Here is a 22,061-nt window from a genome sequence, read left to right on the forward strand (position 1 = left end):
GACCCGTGGTGCTGTTCAGAAACCCCAGTTATATATATATATATATATATAAAAGTTAATACTTGAGAGTCTTGAAGGGTTGGAGAGCAGGGAAGAAGGAAAAAAGGCGACTGGTTCTCATGCCATGTCTGATCTTATCTTAGAGTACTTCTTTAGATGAACTTTAAATGGTCAAAAATGAAAGGTATCCCCCGTTTTGTTTGCATTAAGATTGTGAGGAGAGGTTAGAATGAAAAGGCATGCAATAGCTGATGTCAGGGAGGTCACGTTTCCTGCTTCAGAATCCTGTGTTACTGTCAGTAGCTCAGTTTAAGGTCAACCAAAACACAGCAAGTGTGTTTTTGATGTGCCTTGGAAAAAATCCACAGAGGTCCGGGTATGCAACTTGAAGCCAAAATCTGATTTTATTCATGCTGGTTATATAAGTTACAGATGTTACCAAGCTATATACAGAATTGCTCTTGTTGTTTTTTTTATACATGATGCTTGCTGAACTTATATGCAGCTTGCTTTGAGTCATTCAGTATAATGAACAGGGATGCGTTTGTTTCTTTGAAATTTACTTCCATGTAACACAAAAATATCTCATTACTTTGTTTCCGCTCACTCACTTTCAACTAACCTAAATAGCATGGATGAAAAGAGAAATGAAAGTAAAATCTATGTCTTACTGATTCAAGAGGTTAGGTTTTCATCACAGAAGTCTCATTTATACCTGCTTGAGAAAGCTGTAAGGTGCAAGTGTTCAAGGGTTTGTGTTTTAAGAGCTTTTCATGCATTAACCATGTGTTCTGTGGGCAAGGCTTGCATTTTGATTAAACCTGCAATTTTGAAATACAGTGGCCTTGGAGTTGCCTGTTTATTATTTTAATAACAGAGATTTTAGGGATAACACTGGGGGAAATAAAACCAAAACAACAAAACTAAACAACCCAAACTCAGCAGTAAACACTCCTGAAAGAAAAAAAAAAAAAAGAGTATTTAAAGAGGACAATTTACTGTTTTTACAAAAACTAATTGTCCTGGTTATGAAGTGAGCCTGTGACATGCATGTAATATCCTGCCACGCAGCACAAGTTTCCAGGTGGTCAGCAAATGCTGCAGCTCTTCAGTAACTGTTTTTTTTAAAGCTGCTTCCCTGTTGCCATTGAACAATTAGCATCCAAACTGTATCAGATTGGATTTTTTGTTTGTAGACTTTCTGACAGTACTTGCTGGGGTATCTGAGTGCCTCCTGCCCAAACAGATTTACTTCTGCAACTATTTTGTGAGAGGGGAAGTTTTACCGAGTCTCTCTTCCAGTGGAGAAATGGAGACAGCATTTTTAACACCACAAGTTTTATGTCTGCTTCCTTTCTGGAACTCCCTTCTCTCCCCAGCCTTGCTTACCTGCCTTTCACAACTTCTGCTGTGGTGTCAGATAAAAATCTATGTTGAAGGCAACTCATCTTTGGGGAAAGGCAATCCCCACATGCCTCTGCAACATCCAAAGTCAGGGGAACAAGAATCTTTGCTTTGAAATCGTATCTGACTCAGTGGTGTATAAGATTATGGATAAGCAGAAAGTGTTTAACATCATAAATCCTAATTTCTCCAAACACATTAATGTATTTCGTTATCTTTATATGCTGCTTTCAGAAGCAAAACACTTTGTTCTTAGGTTCTCGTATTTACAGCAATTCTATGGAAATTAGTCAAATTAGCAAGTAAAATTTATCTCTGCTGGGACCCCACTGAAGTCAAATGACTCCCAAGCCTGAGAGGATTTGGTCTTTTTTCAGTGGCAACAGCGAATCTGACTTGCAAAAGGCTGTTTGAATCCCTAGGGAGAAAATTCCTTGTTTATGTATTGTTGAAAGAGGCCTAAGAATAATGTAATGGTTTCCAGAAAAGCTGACTTTCGAGGTGACAGGAAAAAAAAATGATGACTTCTTTAACCCATCCAATGTTCACACAATTACTGATTTTTCCAGTATGTGCACTTCAGTCAGTTGAGTAAGGAGAACTCAGCTAGAAGAAAAGAAGGAAAAGATTAGTCTCATGGCACTCACAGCTCTTCATTCAAAAGAAAATGCAGATGAAACCTTTTCTGGCTCAAGGTAACTGCAGAGTCACTTTGACAATGTCGTACAAACTGATAAGGATCTGAAAATCCTGTTTCTAGTTGTTTATAAAACAGAGGAATGCTCTTTAGGAGACACTGTGTAGGAAACTGTTGCAATAAGAATAAGCATGGTATTTCTTTTTTGTATGGACTTCTGTGGTTCTTGAAGCCTGTGGAAATGTATAGAAGGGTTCTTTCTTGTTCTTTTGATGGGTGAGGGAAGCTGGACTGGGGGGGAAGAGAAGGGAATTCAGCAAGACTGCAGAAAGTATATCTTGCTAAGACTGAGTTACTCAGTTATAGGATATTTGGCCTGCTGCAGATTTCACTCTTGTTTTCTGTATCTCACATGATGCTTTTTTATTGGCATTTCATTGGCATTTATTTTATTTCATGAAATAAATTTCAAGTATTGCTTTAATAGTGCAGATTATCTGCTTGCTATACTCAGCCAGCTCTTCAGCAGGGTAGATTGTTGTGTGAATTTGATGAAGAATAAACCTCCATTTTTTCCTCATTTCTATTTAGCAAGGTAAATTGAATGGAAAAGGGAAGGAAGGAATTCTTCAAAAATCTTCTAAAACTATTTTTCTCATGCAATTTCTAGCAGAACTTGAAAACATTTCCAGTAAGAGCCTACAGAAATATCACTTACCATCTAGCAGCACTGAACCCCTCATCTTGGTACCTTTAAAATTGTATTTAACACTTGCTGTTTGCTACCAGGCACATTCTTTTTGTCAGGTGATGACCTTGAACAATGGCCATGGTCACAGCTTATTTTGAAGCTCTGAATAGAGCTGGTTTGAGATTTACTGAGCATGCAAGAAGAAACCAAAAATGTTTGGAGGCTGATGTTAACTGAAAGTGAATCCAACTATTCTTTACTCTGACGAAAGTTCAGGAAAGCAAATGCGTGGATTGTTCATAAGTGCAGTTGAGGAGGTCAGAACCATTTCCACATGTTATAAACCAAAATAGAAATGAGTGGGGACATGTCCTGGATTGGGTGGGGTAGGTTTTAATGCAGAATTTTAATTCAGGCTAGTTATTTCATTTTTAGCTAAAGAACTAGTTTGTCACAAGTGCTACCAGAGAAAAAAAGTGAAGAATAAAAAAAGATATCTTGCTCTTGAGTGAATTTTCAGGTTGATATACTAAAGAACTCGTCCATTTCTATATAAAGTTTAACTGTACTTCTAATCACTGACAAATCAGGATTCTGGTTTAGTTTTGTTCTATTTGTGGATAAGAAGTGTTTACAGAGAAGCATTTGAAGGGGAATTGGCAGGCTTTTAAATACATAACCATTTTAAGATCATAAATCATTGAACATACACAAAGTTAATGGCTAGTAATAAAAAAGGAGTTGTTCTTCTAAAGCTGGTAGAGCCAAACAACTGCTATGTTTTCTGAGAAAAGTCTGCTGGACAAATTCCCACCTGGCTATACATCATTGCTCTAAGGACTCTGAGCCATGATTATTCAGAACATCATTCCTAGTCAATAAGGAAAAAAGGAATTTAAAAAAAAAATATGATGATCGTATTTTCCTAACCTTTCTATATACAAAACTAATATTACTTTTCTTTTCTGAAAGTGTTTTAGTTGACTTTTAATTTTACACTTTGAAAGCCCGTGTAAAATATTGCCGCATGAAAAAGTTGTGCAAGTTTGCTAATTGGAAACTATCCTATTCCTTGGGCAGCTCCCCTGAGCAAGTCCAGGCCTTTGTGCTGTCCAGAGAATTAGTATAGGTGGCATGTATTTGTCAGTGTAAAGCCTTCATTTGTGCAAGAACTCTGGGATCTTTGTGTTCTGACATTCGTGATTCATTGGCCAGCATGTCAGGCAATTCCAGTGCTTTCAAGATGCTTGCAGTATCCTGCACCATTTAGAATAGGAAATATCTGCACCATTGTTTCAGAATGTAATGGAGCAAGTGATGAAAGAGCTCTGATTCACAGTTGTACAAGCAGCCTTTTATTAACCAGCATCTGTGCTATATCCTGTTTGCTTCATATTTACTTAGGAATGGGAAAGTTTACAACTTACAGCAGTTTCAATGGCTGTGGGACTCAGGTGTTCTCTCAGCACAGCATAAACACTTGGAGACATTGGAAGAAGATCCGATGGAGAATGTGGTTCTGTAGAGTCATTTAAGCTAAAAAGGAAAAAAAAAAGCAAACAAAAATATGCAAAAATAATCTAAGAAAAAACTTGAATCCCTCTATGCATATCAGTGGAGTATGATGAATGTTTTTTAAGTTTATTAACCCTTTTCTCAGGCTTGCTGTTCTCAGGCCCTGTAAGCTCATGCAACAATCTGGTATACACTTAAAAATGTAGGAGATTGAGTCAGGTTTTTCCTATTTCCTTGCCCCTAACATCAGCTGCTGGGGAAAAAAAAAAAGCAGTCAGTGAAAGAAAAGTAGATCAGAGTCCCATAAAATCTGCATTCAATTTTTACAAATGGTTTGTCCCATTAATGGAAAAAGCACTCTACAGGTGAAGTCCTTTGCTTCCCTTTCTTGTCTTTATCAGTTCTTGCCAAACTATTAAATAGTTTGGGGAAAGGAGGCAGGGAAAACTCTGAAAGGGCATATAAATGAAATAAAAATAACAGGTAAAGTGTAACACACCTGTGAGGATACTTACATTTTGGAGACTGGGATGAATACAGAAGGAACATAACCTTTCCCTCCTCCATCTGAGGGCTTTGAGACTAGAATAAAATAGTAGAGAAATTAAATATTGTCTAGTCATTTTATTATCTATTTGACATTGATTATTTGCTGGAAATGCTGAAGACAATAATAAATTGTCAAGTCCCTGCATAAATAAGTAGCCATGAAAGTGAGGGGAATTCCTGAGATTAGTCCTTGAGTTCAGATCTTAGTCTCAGAATTGCCTGTGCTCCCTTGATATGAATCACAGTATAATACTGCAACTGATGGAGGAGATTTCATTAGGCCTTCAAAGCAAATACACAATTCTTTAACTTTGGTACTCTGAACCTGCAGATTTTGGTTCTGCAAATGATTGGAGCTCTGTCTCTACAGATACAGCTTCAGTCATGTATTCTGAATTCCAATTGTTTTGCACGAAATTAAGCATATATGTAAGATGTTAGATGATTTGAGCATTAGGCAAAGTCCACAGAGTTAAAATGAAGAGGGAGAAGAATACTGTAGCCTCCAAATATTTTTGAGTTGCGTAGGAATTTGAGTTCAAATGAAATTGTAACCTTTGATACTGAAAGTCTAGAAGAATGTGTTTTATCTATTAAAAAAATAAGGCTTTGAGGGCTTTCTTTAAGCAAGAATGAATTTGATCTAAAAATGAGCTGACTTGTGACTTGGACAAAAAAGAATGTGGGCCTGAACATATTTGGAAGCATGCTTGGTTCCTTTGGAACCAGCCTTTTTGCATTTTCCAGTGCAGTTGCCAGGGATTTTCAGAAACATTGTCTGCCACAATAACTTTGTACTTGTGCAGTATATTAGGAAAAGGTGGTGCAGATAAACAGCCTTTGTTTTAGGGTTCCATTGCATGAAATGAAACCAAGTAGGGCTTCCAAGCTGTTTGGGAAATACTGTTTTCTTGAAATTAAAGATACAGCATGCTACAGTGTAGTAACATAGCTATGAATCCAATAAGCAGGATGACTTTTCAGTTTCCTCTCCACTGAACACCCAAGCACTGAATTTTGTGATGCATCAGTCAGGGGAAAAAAAAACCCCAACATTTCTTGGCTTCTTTTGACTGTTGTCATCACCTCTAATGTTACCTCCAAGACCAGGGGTGTATTTGCAAAATGAAGCTGTCTGAATGACAGACACATGTTAAAACAGTTCTCTGGAAGATGACTATTACAGGAGGCATCTTAATCTGTTCCCTCCCTCCTCTCCCTACAGTCCTCAAATTGCCTCTTGGCTTTGCATCTGCCGTGCAGGAAGGGTAGATAGAGAAGTGGAGCCTAACCTTCGTTTGGCTGAGAGCTGTAGTGTTTGCCAAAGGCTTTGTCTTTGGGGATATCTGGGTACAGGTACTTGAGGGGGTTTTCAGGAACGTTGTCTGCCATGATGACTTTGTAATCGCGCAGTATGTCAGCAAAGGGCAGGGCAGATAAGCGGCCTTTGTTGTAGGGTTCCACTGAATGAAATGTTACATCTCCTGCAAAAACACAAAGGCACCATAGCCTGTAGGTGACAGCTGCAGCTGGAACACATTTTTGCATTTCTTTTGACGTTTACACTTGTACAGGCTTTACCTGTTCTTAGCTACATTAGTATCTTTCAATATTTAATTTCTGCATATTTGGAAACAAATCTAAAGCCTGCAGTTAGCAGGTGCACCTCACAGACAGCTTTGTTAATATAAAGGGCTCAGAGGTAGAATGTCAGAGTTTTGGTTTGTGTTTGAGAAATTATGATAGTTGTATCTTGTCCAAAACCATACTATAACATGATACATGTGAATTTTACTTTCAAACCAAACAAAACTTGACCCCTGTGTTGCAGGTATATTGCAGAGTTTGGGTTAGTTTTGATTTAGTTGTTGGCTTTTTTTTTTTTTTTTTTTTTAATTTTAATTATACTTACCATTTTCTAGCTGATCCACCCAAGTAAAGGTAATTCCTCCCAGATTGCTCTCACTAAACCTTAATAAGAATGTTCCTGGTGTCTTGTCTTTCAGCAGAATTCGTTCCTTTTCTTTGCTTACAAATCCCATTATGTACCTGAGGTATAACAGGAAATCATGGGTTTACTTTTGGAAAAAAATACAGACTTTGATCTGTGCAATGTAGAGAATCATAGAAGGGCCTGGGTTGGAAGGGACCTTGAAGTTCACCTGGTTCCAAACCCCCTGCTGTGGACAGGGACATCTTTCACCAGACCAGGTTGCTCAGAACTATCCAGCCTGGCCTTGATCTGGCCAGACTTTATACAGGTGTTCAAAACCTGGTTACAAAGATTTATAAGGCTTGGGGATTATGACCAAAACTTTGTGTGGAATATGGCATTAAGCTCAAAGTACCATGAAGCTTGGAGAAATTTATCCCAGTACTTGATTGCATAGACAGAACTGAAGAATAAATCTAAACCTGCATTTCTAAGAGATCCCATGTTTTCCCCTTTGACAGCAATTTCCAAAAGTTATGAATGGGAGAAGGGAGACAGAAGTGTTAAACTCATTGTAAATACTCCTCTGCATGGCTAAAACTGAGATGAGCAAAGGACAGAGAAAATGTGGAGAGACATCAATATACAGCAGTTCCCTTGCTGCTCACCCATCAATCCAAAGAGGAAGAATGTGTTTTTTAATCAAGTCCAGGATTGCTTCAAGCCAAACCCAAAAGGTAAAGGACTTCCCAGGCAAATGTTCCTAACAGTTAAAAAACAACCAAAAAACACAAACAAAACCAACACACACAAGAGGAGAATCATGAGAGTGATGTTACCCAACATTCACATGACAGTGTATTCTCAGTTTCTTAAGAATAAGCTACTTTTCTCAACTGAGAATCACAATTTGAGCTGTGGTTTTGAGAAACATCTCTCTTTCAACCTGACATAAAACCAACTGATTTTTAAGATATGCATTGGAAGCACCTTATTTTTCAAGGAGAATAAAAATCACATCTGTGGTTTCTTCCTAGTTATATGTTTATATTTTGAATGAAGGTGAGAAAGTTGAACTTCCTTCCAAGGTTCTCAACATGTTTAAATAAAATAGTTATTATGAAGTAAAAGAGCTTACCCTTCTTTATCAATACATTCTCTCTTCCTCATCAAAGTTATTGCATATATTGACTGGCTTGAAATAATTTAGGTCAAAACTAAACACATGAAAAATCTTATGCTTTATGAAAAATGTATTGCATACTTTGGTAAGACTTTCAATTGATCATACACAGAAATATATAAGGCACACTATAATGGCAGTTTCTGATATCTGCAGCAATATAATAAGTAGATCCCTAATCCCAAGCTTTATGCTTCTGCAAGTGTTTTTTCCTAGTTACATTTTTACAAGGGATGTGATTATGCTGAGCTGAAAGTCCCACATATGGCAACTGGGAATCTTATCAGCAGCATCAGAGAAACAAAGATAGGCATGGCTGTGGGTGTTATGAGAAATAAGAGTTTAGTGTTACTTTTGGAACAGTACCTTGCAGAACTTTGCCCAGGATAGTTGATAATCATTGTAACTGACTTGCTGTCCTGAAAGAGGAAAAAGAAAAAAAAGTCCAAATGGTGCATGTATTATTCTGAAGTTATTAAATAGAAATTCTTTGATATCTGTGTAGCTGGGTGGGGGGTGAGGGGAGGGAGGGATAGGGGCATGCTAAGGGACTGTAGATCTGTTTTTCTCTATTCTTTTGAAGCAGATGATAATAGTTTTGGAAATATTGGCCTAAAGTAGCCTGTGACTTAGTTTTTGCAACACTACATGCTCAGTTTCAGTTTTTAGCCTAAATGTTACTTGTCAGCTTTCCCCAGGGCCTCTCCCTTCTGGGGCATGCTTGGGTCTCAGAGTACTCAAGAGTTCATCTTGCTGAGGTTACAGGGCCTCTTTGCTGTGCTGACACCAGTGAAGCATCTCTGGTGAGGCCCCAGAAATGAACAGACCCACAAAGACAGGTACTTAAAATGAAAAAAACCCAAACCAAACCTCATAAGCAAGCAAAAATACTTCCTTTTGATTTCAGATGTATGAGATAATTGTTAAGGAGGCAAAATAACATCACAGTTCAGTGTGACTTTGATGCCCTCTTCCTTCAGTTGAGCAGCCTGGAAGTTCGAAAGTTGAATTGCTTTGTGATAAGAATAAGCTGATGCCTGCTTTTCTTTAAAGAAAAAAAATGTCATGGTGACATTTTTGACATCAGCTCTGGAAGTGGAGGTCATGCCATGCTGGTTTTGGCTGGGGTGGAGTTCAATTTCTTCACAGTAGCCAGTGTGTTTTGGACTTGTGCTGGAAACGGTGTTGGTAATACAGGGATGGTTTAGTTCTTGCCAAGCAGGGCTTACACACAGTGAAGGTGTTTTCTGCCTCTCAACCCTCCCATGAGCAAAGGGGCTGGGAGTGCTGGAAGCTGGGAGAGGACACAGCTAGGACAGCTGATCCAACTGGCCAAAAGGATATTCTTCCATAGGGTGACATGCTCAGCATGTAAACTTAGGGGTAAGAAGGAGGAAGGAGGGGATGTTTGGGGTGATGGCATCTGTCTTCCCAAGTAACTCTTTTGTGTGATGAATCCAGCCCGGATTTCCAGGCTGAACACTTGCCTGCAGATGGGAGGTAGTGAATGAATTCCTTGTTTGCCTTGTGTGCACGTGTGGCTTTTGCTTTATGTGTTAAACTGTCTTTAGCTTGACCCATGAGTCTTCTCACTTTACCCTGTTCTCACCTTACCTTTCCAATTCTCTCCCCATCTCACTCTGGGGGAGTGGGTGGCTGTGTGGGGCTTTGTTGCCAGCTGGTGCTAAACCACAACATGTGCCTAAAGCCCCTACATGTAGCTACCAAACGTAAGAACCCCAAAGCAAATAAAATCTGTGTATTTCTACACACTTACCCATAAGTTTCTCTGCCAGCATGTTGAGCTGTTCAGAATTGAGTCCACGACCAACATATGATGAAAATTGCCAGCTCAGTACTTCTAAGAGCTGGCTTAAAGTGGCAGCAGGGGGGTTGTTGAAGAAAGACAAATTCTGCAACAGAATGAATGCTTTGTTTAGATAGCAACCATGAATACATATCAGGCTGTAAGAGGAGGCTGCAAGTACTTGAGCAGAATGTGGAAGTGTTGAAAGTGAGCTCTGTGTGTGGGGAAGCACTGGGCAAATGTGTTCAAGCTAGGTCCAATGGGGAGCCTGAGCAGGGTTTTAGGGCAAGACTCCTAGAGAGAGCTAAAGTCCCTGTGTGCATCTTGGATGTTAAAATACCTTGCTATGCCTCTGGTAGTATCCCGTGTAATGACAGTGAGAATATGTTTACATCCTGTCCAAAAAAAAAAAAAAAAAAGTCATCTAGATATTATCACTATATTTTAAGGTTTAGTGCATGGAAAATTTTAAACCATTACATACTGATATGGTGACGTGCTGTTGAATCATTTGGCTTATCTTAGTTTTTTCAGTTGTGGTTTTTTTGTTTTTTTTTTTTTTTGATTGTACACACAAATGGACATACTGAAGTCTGTGCAAAAACTCTTTGGAGTATCACAGAGTGATAACGCAGTCCAGCCTGCTGGTCAGCTGGCCTGCCAGCATGGCAGACTGTCTGCCCCTTTCCCTGCTCTGAGCATCTGTGTGACTGCACTAATCCCCAGCTGAAAGCCCGAGAGCCATTGACAGCCCTGTTCCACAGTCTGCAAATACAGTAACAATGACTGAATCTAAAATATGTGCTGAGACAGCTGGAGCCTTAGAAAGAATGATTCTGCCTTTGCTCAGGGTTAGAGCCACTGGAACTTGCTACTTAACATTTATAATCTTCTCCACAGAAAGCACAAGTTCCTATAAAATCCAGGGAGGAAAGCACCACTTAAGTACATTACAGATTCACCTACATGCCTGCTTTCCTGGGCTGGAGTTGCACTGGTAGAATTATTTTCTAACAGGTCTAGTTTTAGTCAGCCACACCCAAGAAAGATAAATTAAAACTAGTGCTGTGAGAGAAGTTGTGGAGAATGCCTGTCACCTCTCCTTAGTTTATGAACTACTACTTTAGGCTACAAAAAGAAAAGCTAAGGGTGCATGTGGTTTTATATCTGGGCAGGGAAAGAAAGATAAAGAGAACAACAAGAAAGTGTGCTGTTGATAACGGCGTACGTGACAAAAATAAAGCCAGTTCAAGATGGAAATACATATTTTTTTATACTTAATGTATTTAGTAACCAAATAATACAAATGTTAAAGTGCAGAAAGTCAATATTTTCATACTGAGGACCTACCTGAGGATCGTTGGTTGACAGGTTGTACCAAATAATAGAGGCCCATGCATTGGGCAGTTGGCTGACATTGGAAATCATCACCACAGGCAAAGAGCTGGTCTGGTGGAGAGAATGAATGCCCTGTGTAAATGCTGCTGAGGAAAGTATTAGTGCTGTGCTGTGCTTTGGGTTTTTAGCCTCTCGTTCTTCCCAAAGCACAGACTTCTTTTCCAGAAGCTCTGGAAATCTTGTGTCAGCTTGTGGTTGCTGCTGGGGGCCTCACTGAGGGCAGGCAGACCTGTGCTGTGGCCCAGCACAGTTGTACTTCTATAAACTGCTGGAAAACACCTTTTTTTCCCTGCCCCAGATAATCTGCCCTGAATACTCACTTCCAAATTTATGGTCAATCCATACAGGCAGACCTGTGTCTCAAAGCTGATGGAGTGCAGCTCCTCGGTCACCATGTGAGGGCCCTGAGGGAACAACGAGGTTATGAAGCTGGGAGTACAGAGCTGGCATTTAACACTGTTTTAGTGATCCAGCTGCTGAGGTTACACTTGGAAAGAAAACTCAGATATATAAGCAGAACAGGAAAAGAAGGAAGTGAAGGAAACAATTTGTTTGTTCAACCCTGATATCAAATTAGTCCAGAAGTCTGGTATTTTTTTCTGACGAATCTAAAAGAACCCCTTAATATTGTTAAAGCAGTACTTCTAAACTTTTATCTTTTTCTAAAATGGTACTTTCAAACACAAATTTGCACACAAGAAGGTAACAGATAATTTTGTGTGTCTGATAAAGGTTGTCCCCAACTTTCTTTTCCCTAAAGTTTCCTTACTGATTGAAAATTTGACTTTAAACAGGGATGTTCAACTTAAGGAGAAGCAAACCAGAAACAAAGCAAATAGACACAGCTTTAATGACAAATGGGCCTTCATCCAGGTTTGCTATGGGTATTAGCTGAAGAACTAAAGGCCTAAATCTGAAGTAAATCTGGTATTAAAACCTCAAGCTTTTTTCGTGGATGGAAAAAACCTAAAATCTGTTTGTCATTGTTGATTAAAGTTTGGAGTATTAGCGTTTGTTTTGATTACAAAGCAGCATAGCTCTGCAAAGATCCAAATCTCTGCCCCTTAGGTAACAGATTTCTTGAAATACATTTCCATCCCCAGAACTCAAAGTATAAAAATATATTTGCTCTTTTCCAGTTTTCTTTGTTGTTGGACTTTCCCTCCCCATCATGCATTTTTGTCAGAATTTTCTTAAAAAAAAAATAAATTGCAAATCAAAATGCTCTCCCTTAATGAAATATCTGCTTTCAATCAATGTAAAATAAAAGTATTTCTTGGTAGAGGACCTTGTGGCCTTATCTTTGCCACGGAGCACCTCCTCCAGGACATGTACAGGCCACTGCAACAAATGGTACTGAATAAATGAGGAATTGGGACCACAGGAGATCCTTAGGCATCTGAATAACAAATCTGCCTTGCAAAGGGAAAATCCAGCTTAGACCTGAAGGCTTTAACATTAAATACTCATCCATCAAATTAGCTCAAATGTTTTAATATAGGTTGACTCAATCCAGCTCAACCTGTATTTCTGACACAAAGTTGAAAAGGCTTGGTGAAATAACCCTTCTTCCCCCATTAATATTTTGCAGAAGCAAATTTTTCTCATGGAAAAATCATCTAGGCAAAAAGGTACATCTGCCTGAAAGGACAAATCTAAAATAGAGAACTTTCACTTTTTTCTTAATGAGGCCAGTTATATTTAACTACACTTTTAACATACTGAACATCCTATAACAAACCAAGCATTATAGTTGCTGTTAACAAAGAAAATCCCAGCCCTTGTTCTGCTAATAGCCACTTTCACAGACTGACTTGACCAAGGAGAGGCTCAGTTTGAGGAAATCAGCAGTGAACCAGGTCACAGTTCAGCTGTCCTAATTCTCCACGGCCCTATGACAGCTTTATATAGTTTTAAAGGCACAATGTGTACAAGGGGGAGGAAAATGCTGCCAAAACTGGAGTGACGACATTTCTTAACCTACATTTTTGCATTAGCTTGTTGTGGTGTCAGTGATTTTGTAAGCAGCCAAAGTAACTGGGAGGTGAGCCTTGAGTTTCAGTCTTGCTAGTCGGGTGGTGAGTTGTTCTGTACAGAAATGTGTGTGAAATGGGCACACGTGTCTTCTGCTTTAGGTTTTGGTCATATTCCTCATGCTGATCACACCTTTTGCTTTGTACTTATACAAGAACAAGAGTTATCTGAAGTATTGTTTAACTACAGCTGTTTGCGCTGTGATGCGAGTGATTTTATTTTTATATTTTTAAAAATATTTTTCTAAACTTGCTAATACAACTTTACTCTGAGGTATGCTGGTTTTAGTGCTGTCATGCCATACACAGAGTCACCACGAGAGGGGAACCTACGACCAGGCTGGGACAAGTGCAAGTAGATTAAGCCCATTTTTGGTCGTGGCTGAGGCAACAAACCCCTTTGATGCAAAGATAATCACGCCTTGAGTTCAGCTTTAAACCTGACCAGCAGAACATATATTTAAGGGACCTTTCCTGTAGGAAACCATTATTTTAACCCCAAAGAAAAATATTTAATAGCTTATTTAGTTTTTGGGGTTTTTGTTTTTGGGTTTTTTTTTTCCCAAAATGTAAATGACCAAAAAGGTAACCTTTGAGTGGAATGCAGACATTTGAAATTATTATTCTCTACCTTCTATTGGAACTTTTTCAATATACAGACTTCAGGCGTGCAATTAAAATTTGAGTTGTTCCAAACAACATTATTAACATAATAATTGCATCCTGTGCTTCATATATATTTCAAAATATAACTCTTTGATTTAAATAAAATCAAATCTGAAATACTTGTGAGAGTATGCAAAAACAACATGTAAAATAAATGCACAAACCTCATTTCCTTTGCTTCCAGCACTTGTTTTCATTTCTTTGGGTTGCTGTATAAAGCAAAGCAATATTTATATGTCAGAGAAACTATAGACAGAAGTACATATAAAGAACATAATTTGTAACCAGGATATTCTTAGTTATAATAAGATGTTATTTGCAATATATAATTTAAGTCTAGTGAAGACTCTGACACTGCACATTGAAAATTCTATTCAGTAAGGAGTCTTCTGATAGTTTTAAAGAATTTTTAGGAAACTAAGTTAATGTAACAAAGCATTAATTAGAGTGCTTGCCAAGTGTATTCCACCAAAAAAAAAAAAAAAAAAGCTAAAAACCATTGATCTCAATCTCCTTTTGAAAACTACACTGATGCACTGCATCTGTGGTTAAGGCCCAAAATTACCACAGGCAAGAGAGTGTTAGTCAGCAAGCAGGAGTCACTGGGCTCTCAGAGCAGTTCCACAAGCACTGCTCTAGTCTCTCACGAGGCTTTATCACAGGCATTAATTTCCGATAGATTTCAAGCATTCAATTCTATCTCCCCTAGAAATTGTGGTGTGGTTTTTTGTTTGTTTGTTCTATATGTTGGGTTTTTCTGCTTGGTTGGTTTTTTTTTTCTGTTGTTGGTTTGGTGTTTGGGGTTTTTTTAACCAAACTCAGTTTCTGTGAAGCTTTTCAATTCAGCATGATTACTCTTTTCTTTTCTGGTGGTAATTAGGATTTGCTTTGTCATTTCTGTGAAAATATATAGTCTTATTTTATGGAATGGATGAAGTATGGAATGGCATAAAGAGGTTCTAGGAGTAATCTTTTTGTACAAACAGAAAGAAAATGAGTGTGGCCTTGACAGTAATACAATTCTCCCTTCAGAGTTTCTGAAGCATCTTTTATTTCTCTACACACAACAGTAAAAGTGTCAAACCTACCAAATGTCGAAATTCTACTGACAAGCTCCCATTTGCAGACTCATCCATGTTCATGGCTTTCACATGTGTTCCACACAGAACAAATCTACGGTTACTGCAGAGGACATGACAGTTATCTACTCAAATACCAGTGGATTGGAAAAAATTAATAAATATGATATTTTGTCTTACCTTACAGTTGAAACATTCCTAGAAGAGAAGAGGGGTGGGGGAGAGGAAACGGGTTGTGAATCAGTAAATGTGTAAGACAGAGCTTGTACTGAGAAATGTATCTGAGATGGTAGATTTTGCCTCCTCTAAGCTGGTTTGTATTGACCCTACAACTACAATTTTTAAGCTGAAGAACTGAAATTCATACTGTCCACTTAGACTTTTGTGTCTATCCATATGTAGGTAGTGTACTTTATCTTGCTATTTATTATCAGACAGTACACAACTTCTGAGAGAAACAGCCCTGGCTTCTCTCCTGCTCCCTCCTCACTGGGTGTTTTCCCTCTTTCTTGTGGGCCCACATCTATGTCCATGCAGCCCAGGTGGTTTTTAGGGGCTTTCAGGAGCACAGGAAGCAGAAGGAGGGAGGTAGCTGGTACCTAGGGCTGGGGATGTTGCATCCTCAGAGCTATTTCAAAACTGACTATCCCATAAATGCAATACAGTTTGATTTCAATTTTTGTGTAATGCTGCTGTATCAGTCTGATGACTTTTTTTTCTAAGTCTTGAGACAAATCTTAAATGGAATTCTTGCCTCTAATTTGAAACAACCAGTTAGACTTAGCAGCTTTGTTTTTAAAAAAGTCTTCCACATAAAAAAGAAGTGTTACTCTGATCTTTTAACTGGTGGGTTTTTAAAGTTTTTCTTTTCCTTTTCATTTTAAAAGCAGTTTAAAAATCAGATAGGGTAGCCACTGGAAAAAAACCCCCTGTGTTGTCTCTGTAGGGAGTAAGAGAATATTTTCACTTTTAAGTTTCTTACTTGTCAATAGTTGCTTTCACTCTGATCTGGTAGTTCAGCTCTGGCAATTTAATTAGCAACCTTCAAAACAGAAAATGAGAGAGTGGGTATTAATAAATGTCTCACCAGAAAACACTAGACTGGTTATTATATTATAATTGTTATAATCTGAAATTGTTATAATCTGAAAACAGATTAGGCATCTAGGATTACAACACAATTTGCAGGGTTGAATTCTCAGAAAGAGGAGCTGGGTGGTTCCAGTGGTAGGTGCCCTAACCTCCCTCTAAGTGTGTGTAAAAGTTAGCATGTGTTTGAGGGAGTGGCTGGAGTGACACAAAATAATTAGGAAATGGATTTGTATAATCTCTGCATCACAGATGTGTGTGTGCTTTCCTTCATGTCCCTCTTCTCATCCCCAGCCCTCTGTGACCTTTGTGCTGCAAGGTGGAAATGAAAGGAGAGTTCCTCTCCAGCCTTTGCTCTTTCACAAAGTCAGGGAAGGAGCTTCTGGGAGAGAAATAACTTGTCTGTGATTCACCCAAGACCCCCCAAATGCAGCAGTTTCTGTTTCCTCTGTGCAGAAGTGGCTCTCAGTATTCTGATTTTGGCTTGTATGATAAGGATCATTATTTACTCAGTTTGTAAAGTCATTCCAACAAGAATTTAATGCATACAGAACCCTGAAGGTGATGCCTTTAGCCACAATGTGCCTTTCTTTCTTGTGTTTTACTCTTTATTGCCACTTGTTCTGCGTGACAGATTCTGTGGACTTTATATCCCCATTCCAGAAAATTTCCCTGCAGTTGAATGTATCCCTAACGCAGGTTGGCCTGCTTTGCTTTCTAGATTCTCCTAGGATAAAATAGTGTACACAAATGGAGAAGTTTATATCAGATTTTTTTCCCTTACCTTAATTTAACAGTGAACTGTATTAAAGTTTTGAGAACCATTGGCCTCTGGGGGTGTGTTGGCATGCAGGGCTGCCTTTCAACCACAAAGGAGCTGTGTGAGAAGTGAAACAAATAGATTTTTAGGAATATGTATGAACAAACAGATGGGGTTTTTTGAGGGAGAGGGAGGAAGGGAAGAGGGCTGGTATCTCTTAAAGACTTGTTTCTCTGCAGATGCTGAAGTGGGAGCTGTGCATTCCAACTCTCAGTTCTCAAACTGATCTAGTGGTCTAACTTTACCTGAAATTACTCCCGTAAGAAACAGATATTTGAAAGATATTGAAAATTATACCAAATTCTATAGTTCTAAAATACAATGATGATGAAAGTCTTGGTCTTCCAACATTTTATCAGAGCCATAAAACAGAGTATGAAAATACACTGAGCATGGCTCCAATGAAATTAAATTATAATAATTAAACTGTCATTTTAATTTTTATATATAGAGAGAGCAAACAATTGAGCCCACTTTGCTTTCAGAGACTCATTTGTGGTATATGTCTAGTGTAGCCTGTACAAAAGGCAAGAGAAATTATGCTAATATTTTATCTACTAATAGAAAGGTGAGTTGAGAGGGCAGCAGGTAGCACAGCTTGGGGGAGACAGAGGAAAGAAAAGGAAAATTTACTTTAAAAAAGAATGGCAAAATAATAAACACAAAACCTCACAACTTTTCTCAGCAGAATGTACATAACTCCTCCTAGAATTAGGGGATTTCTGACATTCATTTAAGAGTCAGAACTTGATGACAAACCCTTAAATGCTACCCATGAGAAGCTGCCTGGAACCTTCAGCTTCTATGATGACAGCTGTACATACTTCTTGTGTTAGGAACCTGGTCTTTAAAATCCTCAGACGTTCAAACTTTTTTTCCCCTTTTTCTTAACAGTGAGCTCTCATTGTTTCACAGTTGAGGTGAAGTTCTGCGCTTTGGCAGTGGCTTACGCACTTCCGGAAAAGGTTGTAGAGCAGAAAGTTGACTTTTTCCAGCAGCTGAGGTCTTTGCACAGGAATAGGGTCCCCATCGTAAGTCAGCCTGGTCAGGAGTTCATCCAGCTTTTCTAGTTGCCTTCTGACTTGAAAGAGACTCTCTGCCAACAATGTAAAGCTACAGCAAGACAAAGGATTATTTTGTAATCTTTCTTGTTAACCGTTTCTTGGAGCACAAGAACAACTGAAGTTCTTGCTTGGGGAAAATCAGAATCTGTATTGAATGGTGCTTTCCATTTTTGCCCAAACTCACATCCATTCATCTTTTGTTTATATAAATACATTGGGCAAATCACCTGCTTTATGTTCAAAGATAAGTGTTTTCACAATTGCAACACCGTCTGTGATAATTTGGAAGAAGTATATACGTGGTCCTGATGCTGTACATGCAGGGCACTTGTGCTAACATTATTTCCTACAGCTCAGGAGTTTTGCAAAATGTACGCTTTAAAAGGATAATATTTATATAGAATGAGCAAGTTAACAAGACTAAAGAAGTGTAAAAGCAGTAAGGAGAAAGAAATCCAAACACACTTGATAACAGTTCAGTAGTGTATGTACGTATAAAATTAGATTTTAAAGCTATTTTTAGCATGTTTGTTGGGGAAAAAAAGTACTTCATTAAAAAAAAAGAAACCTACACAAAAAAAAAAACCAAAAAGCCACTGATTTTTTCAGTTTTAAAATTTTCTTGATAATTTTCCTTTCTTTTTAATTCTTTCCTTTTACTTCACCTTTTCCATATGATCGTTTTGATGGGAGAGTAATGACCATGATGTTGTATTGACATTGTCTGGCTATTCTATCTTTTAAATATAATGCTATTTTCTTTTGATTTGCAATCACTTCGGAGTTGCCACCACAGAGACTACTGCCATTCAATCCCTACACAGTGTGAAGTCTGGAGGAGTGAGTCAAAGCAGAAAGCCTCTACCCAGCTCCTGCCTAGACACAACTCCCACTGCCTTCAATGACAAACCCAGTCAGCACCATTCTTACTCAAGCAAAACTCCCAAAAGGGTATGTCTCATTTATCTGAAGGATACAAACCCAAAAATTAGTGATTGCCACGAGTCAGGCTAGTGTTCATTCTGAATAGCGAATGCTGCTTTTAGCTAGCACATTTAGTTACTTGCTCTTAGCTGCTGGTGAACTTGCTGCTGTTGCAGCTGATCTAAAGGAATGATCATTTCAAGTGCAGCAGACTTCCTGTGGTTTTCAGTGGAAGCGCGAGGTCAGGGCAGGTTTACCAGTTCTGGAGCTGATCGAGCCCCCCGTGGAGGGGCCCCCCGATGCAGGCGATCTGCTGCCGTCTCTTCCAGTCCAGCAGCTCCTCGGTCAGCATGTTGCTCATCAGCATGTCGATCTCATGGATCACACGCCCTATTTTACTGAGCACTTCCTGGAAAATAGGAAAGGTCTCACTAACTGACCACAGGCAACAGCTGCAGAATTCACCAACTATCATGAAGCGCTTACTACATTTTGTTCAATTATTCTGAAAGTAACCATGTTTAGTTCCTATTGCTTCAGTGACAGGATTCATCATCCATTGTATATTAATTCTGAATCCCTATGAACTCTTCAGTAATTTTTTTTTTTTTTTGGGGAGGGTAGGAGGGAAGAGTGTTGCATTCTTTGTGGGCATAATGTCTCCAAGGCTTTGACACTTGCAAGCTCTGTCAAGTTCAAAAAGTTCTGCTTTTGTTTTGCATCATATAAAATGCATTGTGTTTTTGTTTGCTTGATTTAATCATAACCCTGCTCTCATGGACTCAAATTGCTTCACTCTTAAGGTGTGCAGAACCATATCCTTGACTGAGCTGTTACTTAAATGCCAATTTCTTAACTTCTAGTTAAAATCAACCAGACCCACCCAACCATTATGCAAATTTTTAACTCCTATGAGATGAGTCGGTTCTTCTAAGATGAGAATTTAGAGAGGCACACATACACATTTGAGTATTTGGTGTGAGAATAAGGGGAGAAAGCAGATTAACCACAAATGACAAAACATTGTCACTAACCTTTCTCTTGTAGTCTAAAGTATTGAGCATCGCCTGCAACGCCAACATTTCCTGTTTAATGAGGGCACTGTTTTTGTCATTCTGCTCTGCAGGGGATAAAAAAAAATCAGTATAAATACATGTGTGGGTGTGTATGCCTGTTCATAAGGGGAGAAGAGGAAAAAAACCTACTACCAGACTGCAGCAAGAACTAGTGAAAAAATAAACTATGAACATCAGTAGATTATGTAACAGCATATTTAATTTGGATGGACTAGCTTTAGTAAGAGTTGAACATCAGGTTTTATGGATCCTATCTGTAGATGTGTCTTTGGGGCAGGAAAAGGTAGAAAACATACAGATGATACCCAGAGCTGTCTAAATTTCTCATCCCTGTGCATACTCCTGTGTATTATGTACATCTGGCTTGGATCAATGATTGATCTGTACACACAAACAGCTCGTGGTGTCAGCAGTTAGACTAAAGCTCTTTGGACTCGATGGGAATTACAATGCCTGGCTGAAAGGCATTTGAAACAGAGATGAAGCGTTCATCACCAGGGGAATTTCAGCAGCCAGGAGCACTGATCACTGGGCATTTCCCTCCTCTGTCTAACGTTTGTCCTTCTCTGGATCAGACACTAGTTTCAAGAGTCCCCAAGCTCACCCATGATCTTTGACATGCAGCTCTTTCCCACCCTCACTTTTTTCCAGCCTTTTGCATCTTTCATGCTACATCCCAAAAAGAAATTGGTGCCAGCTGTGTGCCTGCTAAGCTCTGCATGGATGCCTTCCTGTTGAGTTAGGGTAGATGTTTCAGTAGAGGCAGCTGAGTAACCAGCACCACCTCAGCCACAGCAATTGCTCCCACACACTCTAAGCTGTCTGTGCGGGAGCAGAGCAGTGAAATTTTAAGCCCTGAAAGTACTTTATTGTCAGCATGTTTTATTTTGGAAGTGGGGCAGCTTTCAGGTATCTGTATGGTCAATAATTATGATTGACTTGATGACTGGAAACTCATTAACCCATGGCAACTCTTCTGATGGCTGGATCATAGCCAACCTTCCACATTTAGGACTGATGTGCTTAAGGACTCGGACGTTTCAAGCCCAGTATCTTTGCATGTTCAAAGGAAGGTAATATAAAGATATCTGAGCAGACAAAAGCAGACCCCAGTTTCTTTTCTGAAAGAGATCATGCAAGGACTGTTCCACATGCAGATCTCAGCCATCACAGGCTGGTCAAACATGCATTCAGAGTGCTTACCAGCTGGTTATCACCACTGTGGTTAAAAAAGAACAGAAAGCCAAGTTAGAGGTGAGAAAAATCAGTTCTGCACAACTCTGGGAAAGAAGAGTCTCTCCCACATTCTCCCAAAGAAGGGCCATGTAAAAGGTGGGGATATTGAAAAATATGTTCTTTAAATTAAGAAATGTACTACTTTATGTGCCATTAGGCACCTTATCCATAGGAAATAAGTATACTTTCTTAACATGATCCTCTTTACTCTCTTAACACCAAAAGAGTCATTGTGTTCCAGGACTAAAATTTTATATAAACCAAAGATCCATTTTTATGTTTACATATATTAATCACGTAATGCACAAAACCCCCTGATGCTGGAGTCTTGCTGCAGAATCAGCCATTTCCTAGGAAATCTAAAAATTAGTATAAAAACTCTTACCTAAGCTCTGTATTGTTTTATACCTGAAGTCAAACTCCTCTTGCAAGTCTTCCAAGTATTTCACATCTTGGTCAGTCATCTTTCCCAGGAAAGAAATTAACAAATTCATAATGTAGTATTTTTCTTTCTTACAATTTGAAAACCCTGAACAGTTCTGGGAACCCTTGTTTACTATCTTGTAAACTTTATAAAGTATGATTGAATAATAAATTTATAGCTACAGACTTATTTTACTTGTTCAGAAAGTCAATTATTTTTCTATCCTGCATTTGACAGTGGTTCATTCAGCTTTATCCCTTCTTGTTTACTAGGGCAATGACAGAAAAGAAAGTAGAAACAATTGTGCTAGCCTGAGCTAAACTGAAATTATACCAATAATGCTACCGTCTTCTTGAAACTTTAAAGCAGGGCAAAGGGATAATTTTACATTTACTTAAATGGAAATTTAATTGGGGTGTGCAAAGCCAAAAAAGGTGGAATCAGACACAGCAGTAGAGCTCACAGAATTTATTTACAGAATTTCTTATGAATTTAGATAAAGAAATGAAACCTTTTTGCTGCTTTGGCATTTT

At 38.7% G+C, this 22,061-nt stretch overlaps 1 protein-coding gene across 1 annotated transcript in view; it reads right to left on the reverse strand.

Annotated features, from left to right (window-relative positions):
• Positions 1-687: 687 nt before the first annotated feature.
• The window catches only part of STAT4 (signal transducer and activator of transcription 4), a 40,332-nt gene continuing 18,958 nt past the window's right edge, over positions 688-22,061 (reverse strand). Inside the window, exons 6-24 of the mRNA XM_064433870.1 lie at positions 21,490-21,568; positions 19,827-19,912; positions 19,050-19,201; positions 17,759-17,917; positions 16,769-16,861; positions 15,878-15,937; positions 15,076-15,093; positions 14,905-14,998; positions 13,981-14,025; positions 11,438-11,521; positions 11,070-11,168; positions 9,690-9,825; positions 8,279-8,331; positions 7,398-7,492; positions 6,709-6,845; positions 6,089-6,280; positions 4,763-4,829; positions 4,160-4,268; positions 688-2,010 (exon numbers count right to left, since the gene is read on the reverse strand). Of these exons, the coding sequence (XP_064289940.1) occupies positions 1,984-2,010; positions 4,160-4,268; positions 4,763-4,829; positions 6,089-6,280; positions 6,709-6,845; positions 7,398-7,492; positions 8,279-8,331; positions 9,690-9,825; positions 11,070-11,168; positions 11,438-11,521; positions 13,981-14,025; positions 14,905-14,998; positions 15,076-15,093; positions 15,878-15,937; positions 16,769-16,861; positions 17,759-17,917; positions 19,050-19,201; positions 19,827-19,912; positions 21,490-21,568 (1,785 nt within the window). The 3' untranslated portion in view covers positions 688-1,983. The remainder of the gene's footprint in view (positions 2,011-4,159; positions 4,269-4,762; positions 4,830-6,088; positions 6,281-6,708; positions 6,846-7,397; positions 7,493-8,278; positions 8,332-9,689; positions 9,826-11,069; positions 11,169-11,437; positions 11,522-13,980; positions 14,026-14,904; positions 14,999-15,075; positions 15,094-15,877; positions 15,938-16,768; positions 16,862-17,758; positions 17,918-19,049; positions 19,202-19,826; positions 19,913-21,489; positions 21,569-22,061) is intronic.

The sequence above is a fragment of the Passer domesticus genome, chromosome 10, assembly GCF_036417665.1.
Source record: "Passer domesticus isolate bPasDom1 chromosome 10, bPasDom1.hap1, whole genome shotgun sequence".
NCBI lineage: Eukaryota > Metazoa > Chordata > Aves > Passeriformes > Passeridae > Passer > Passer domesticus.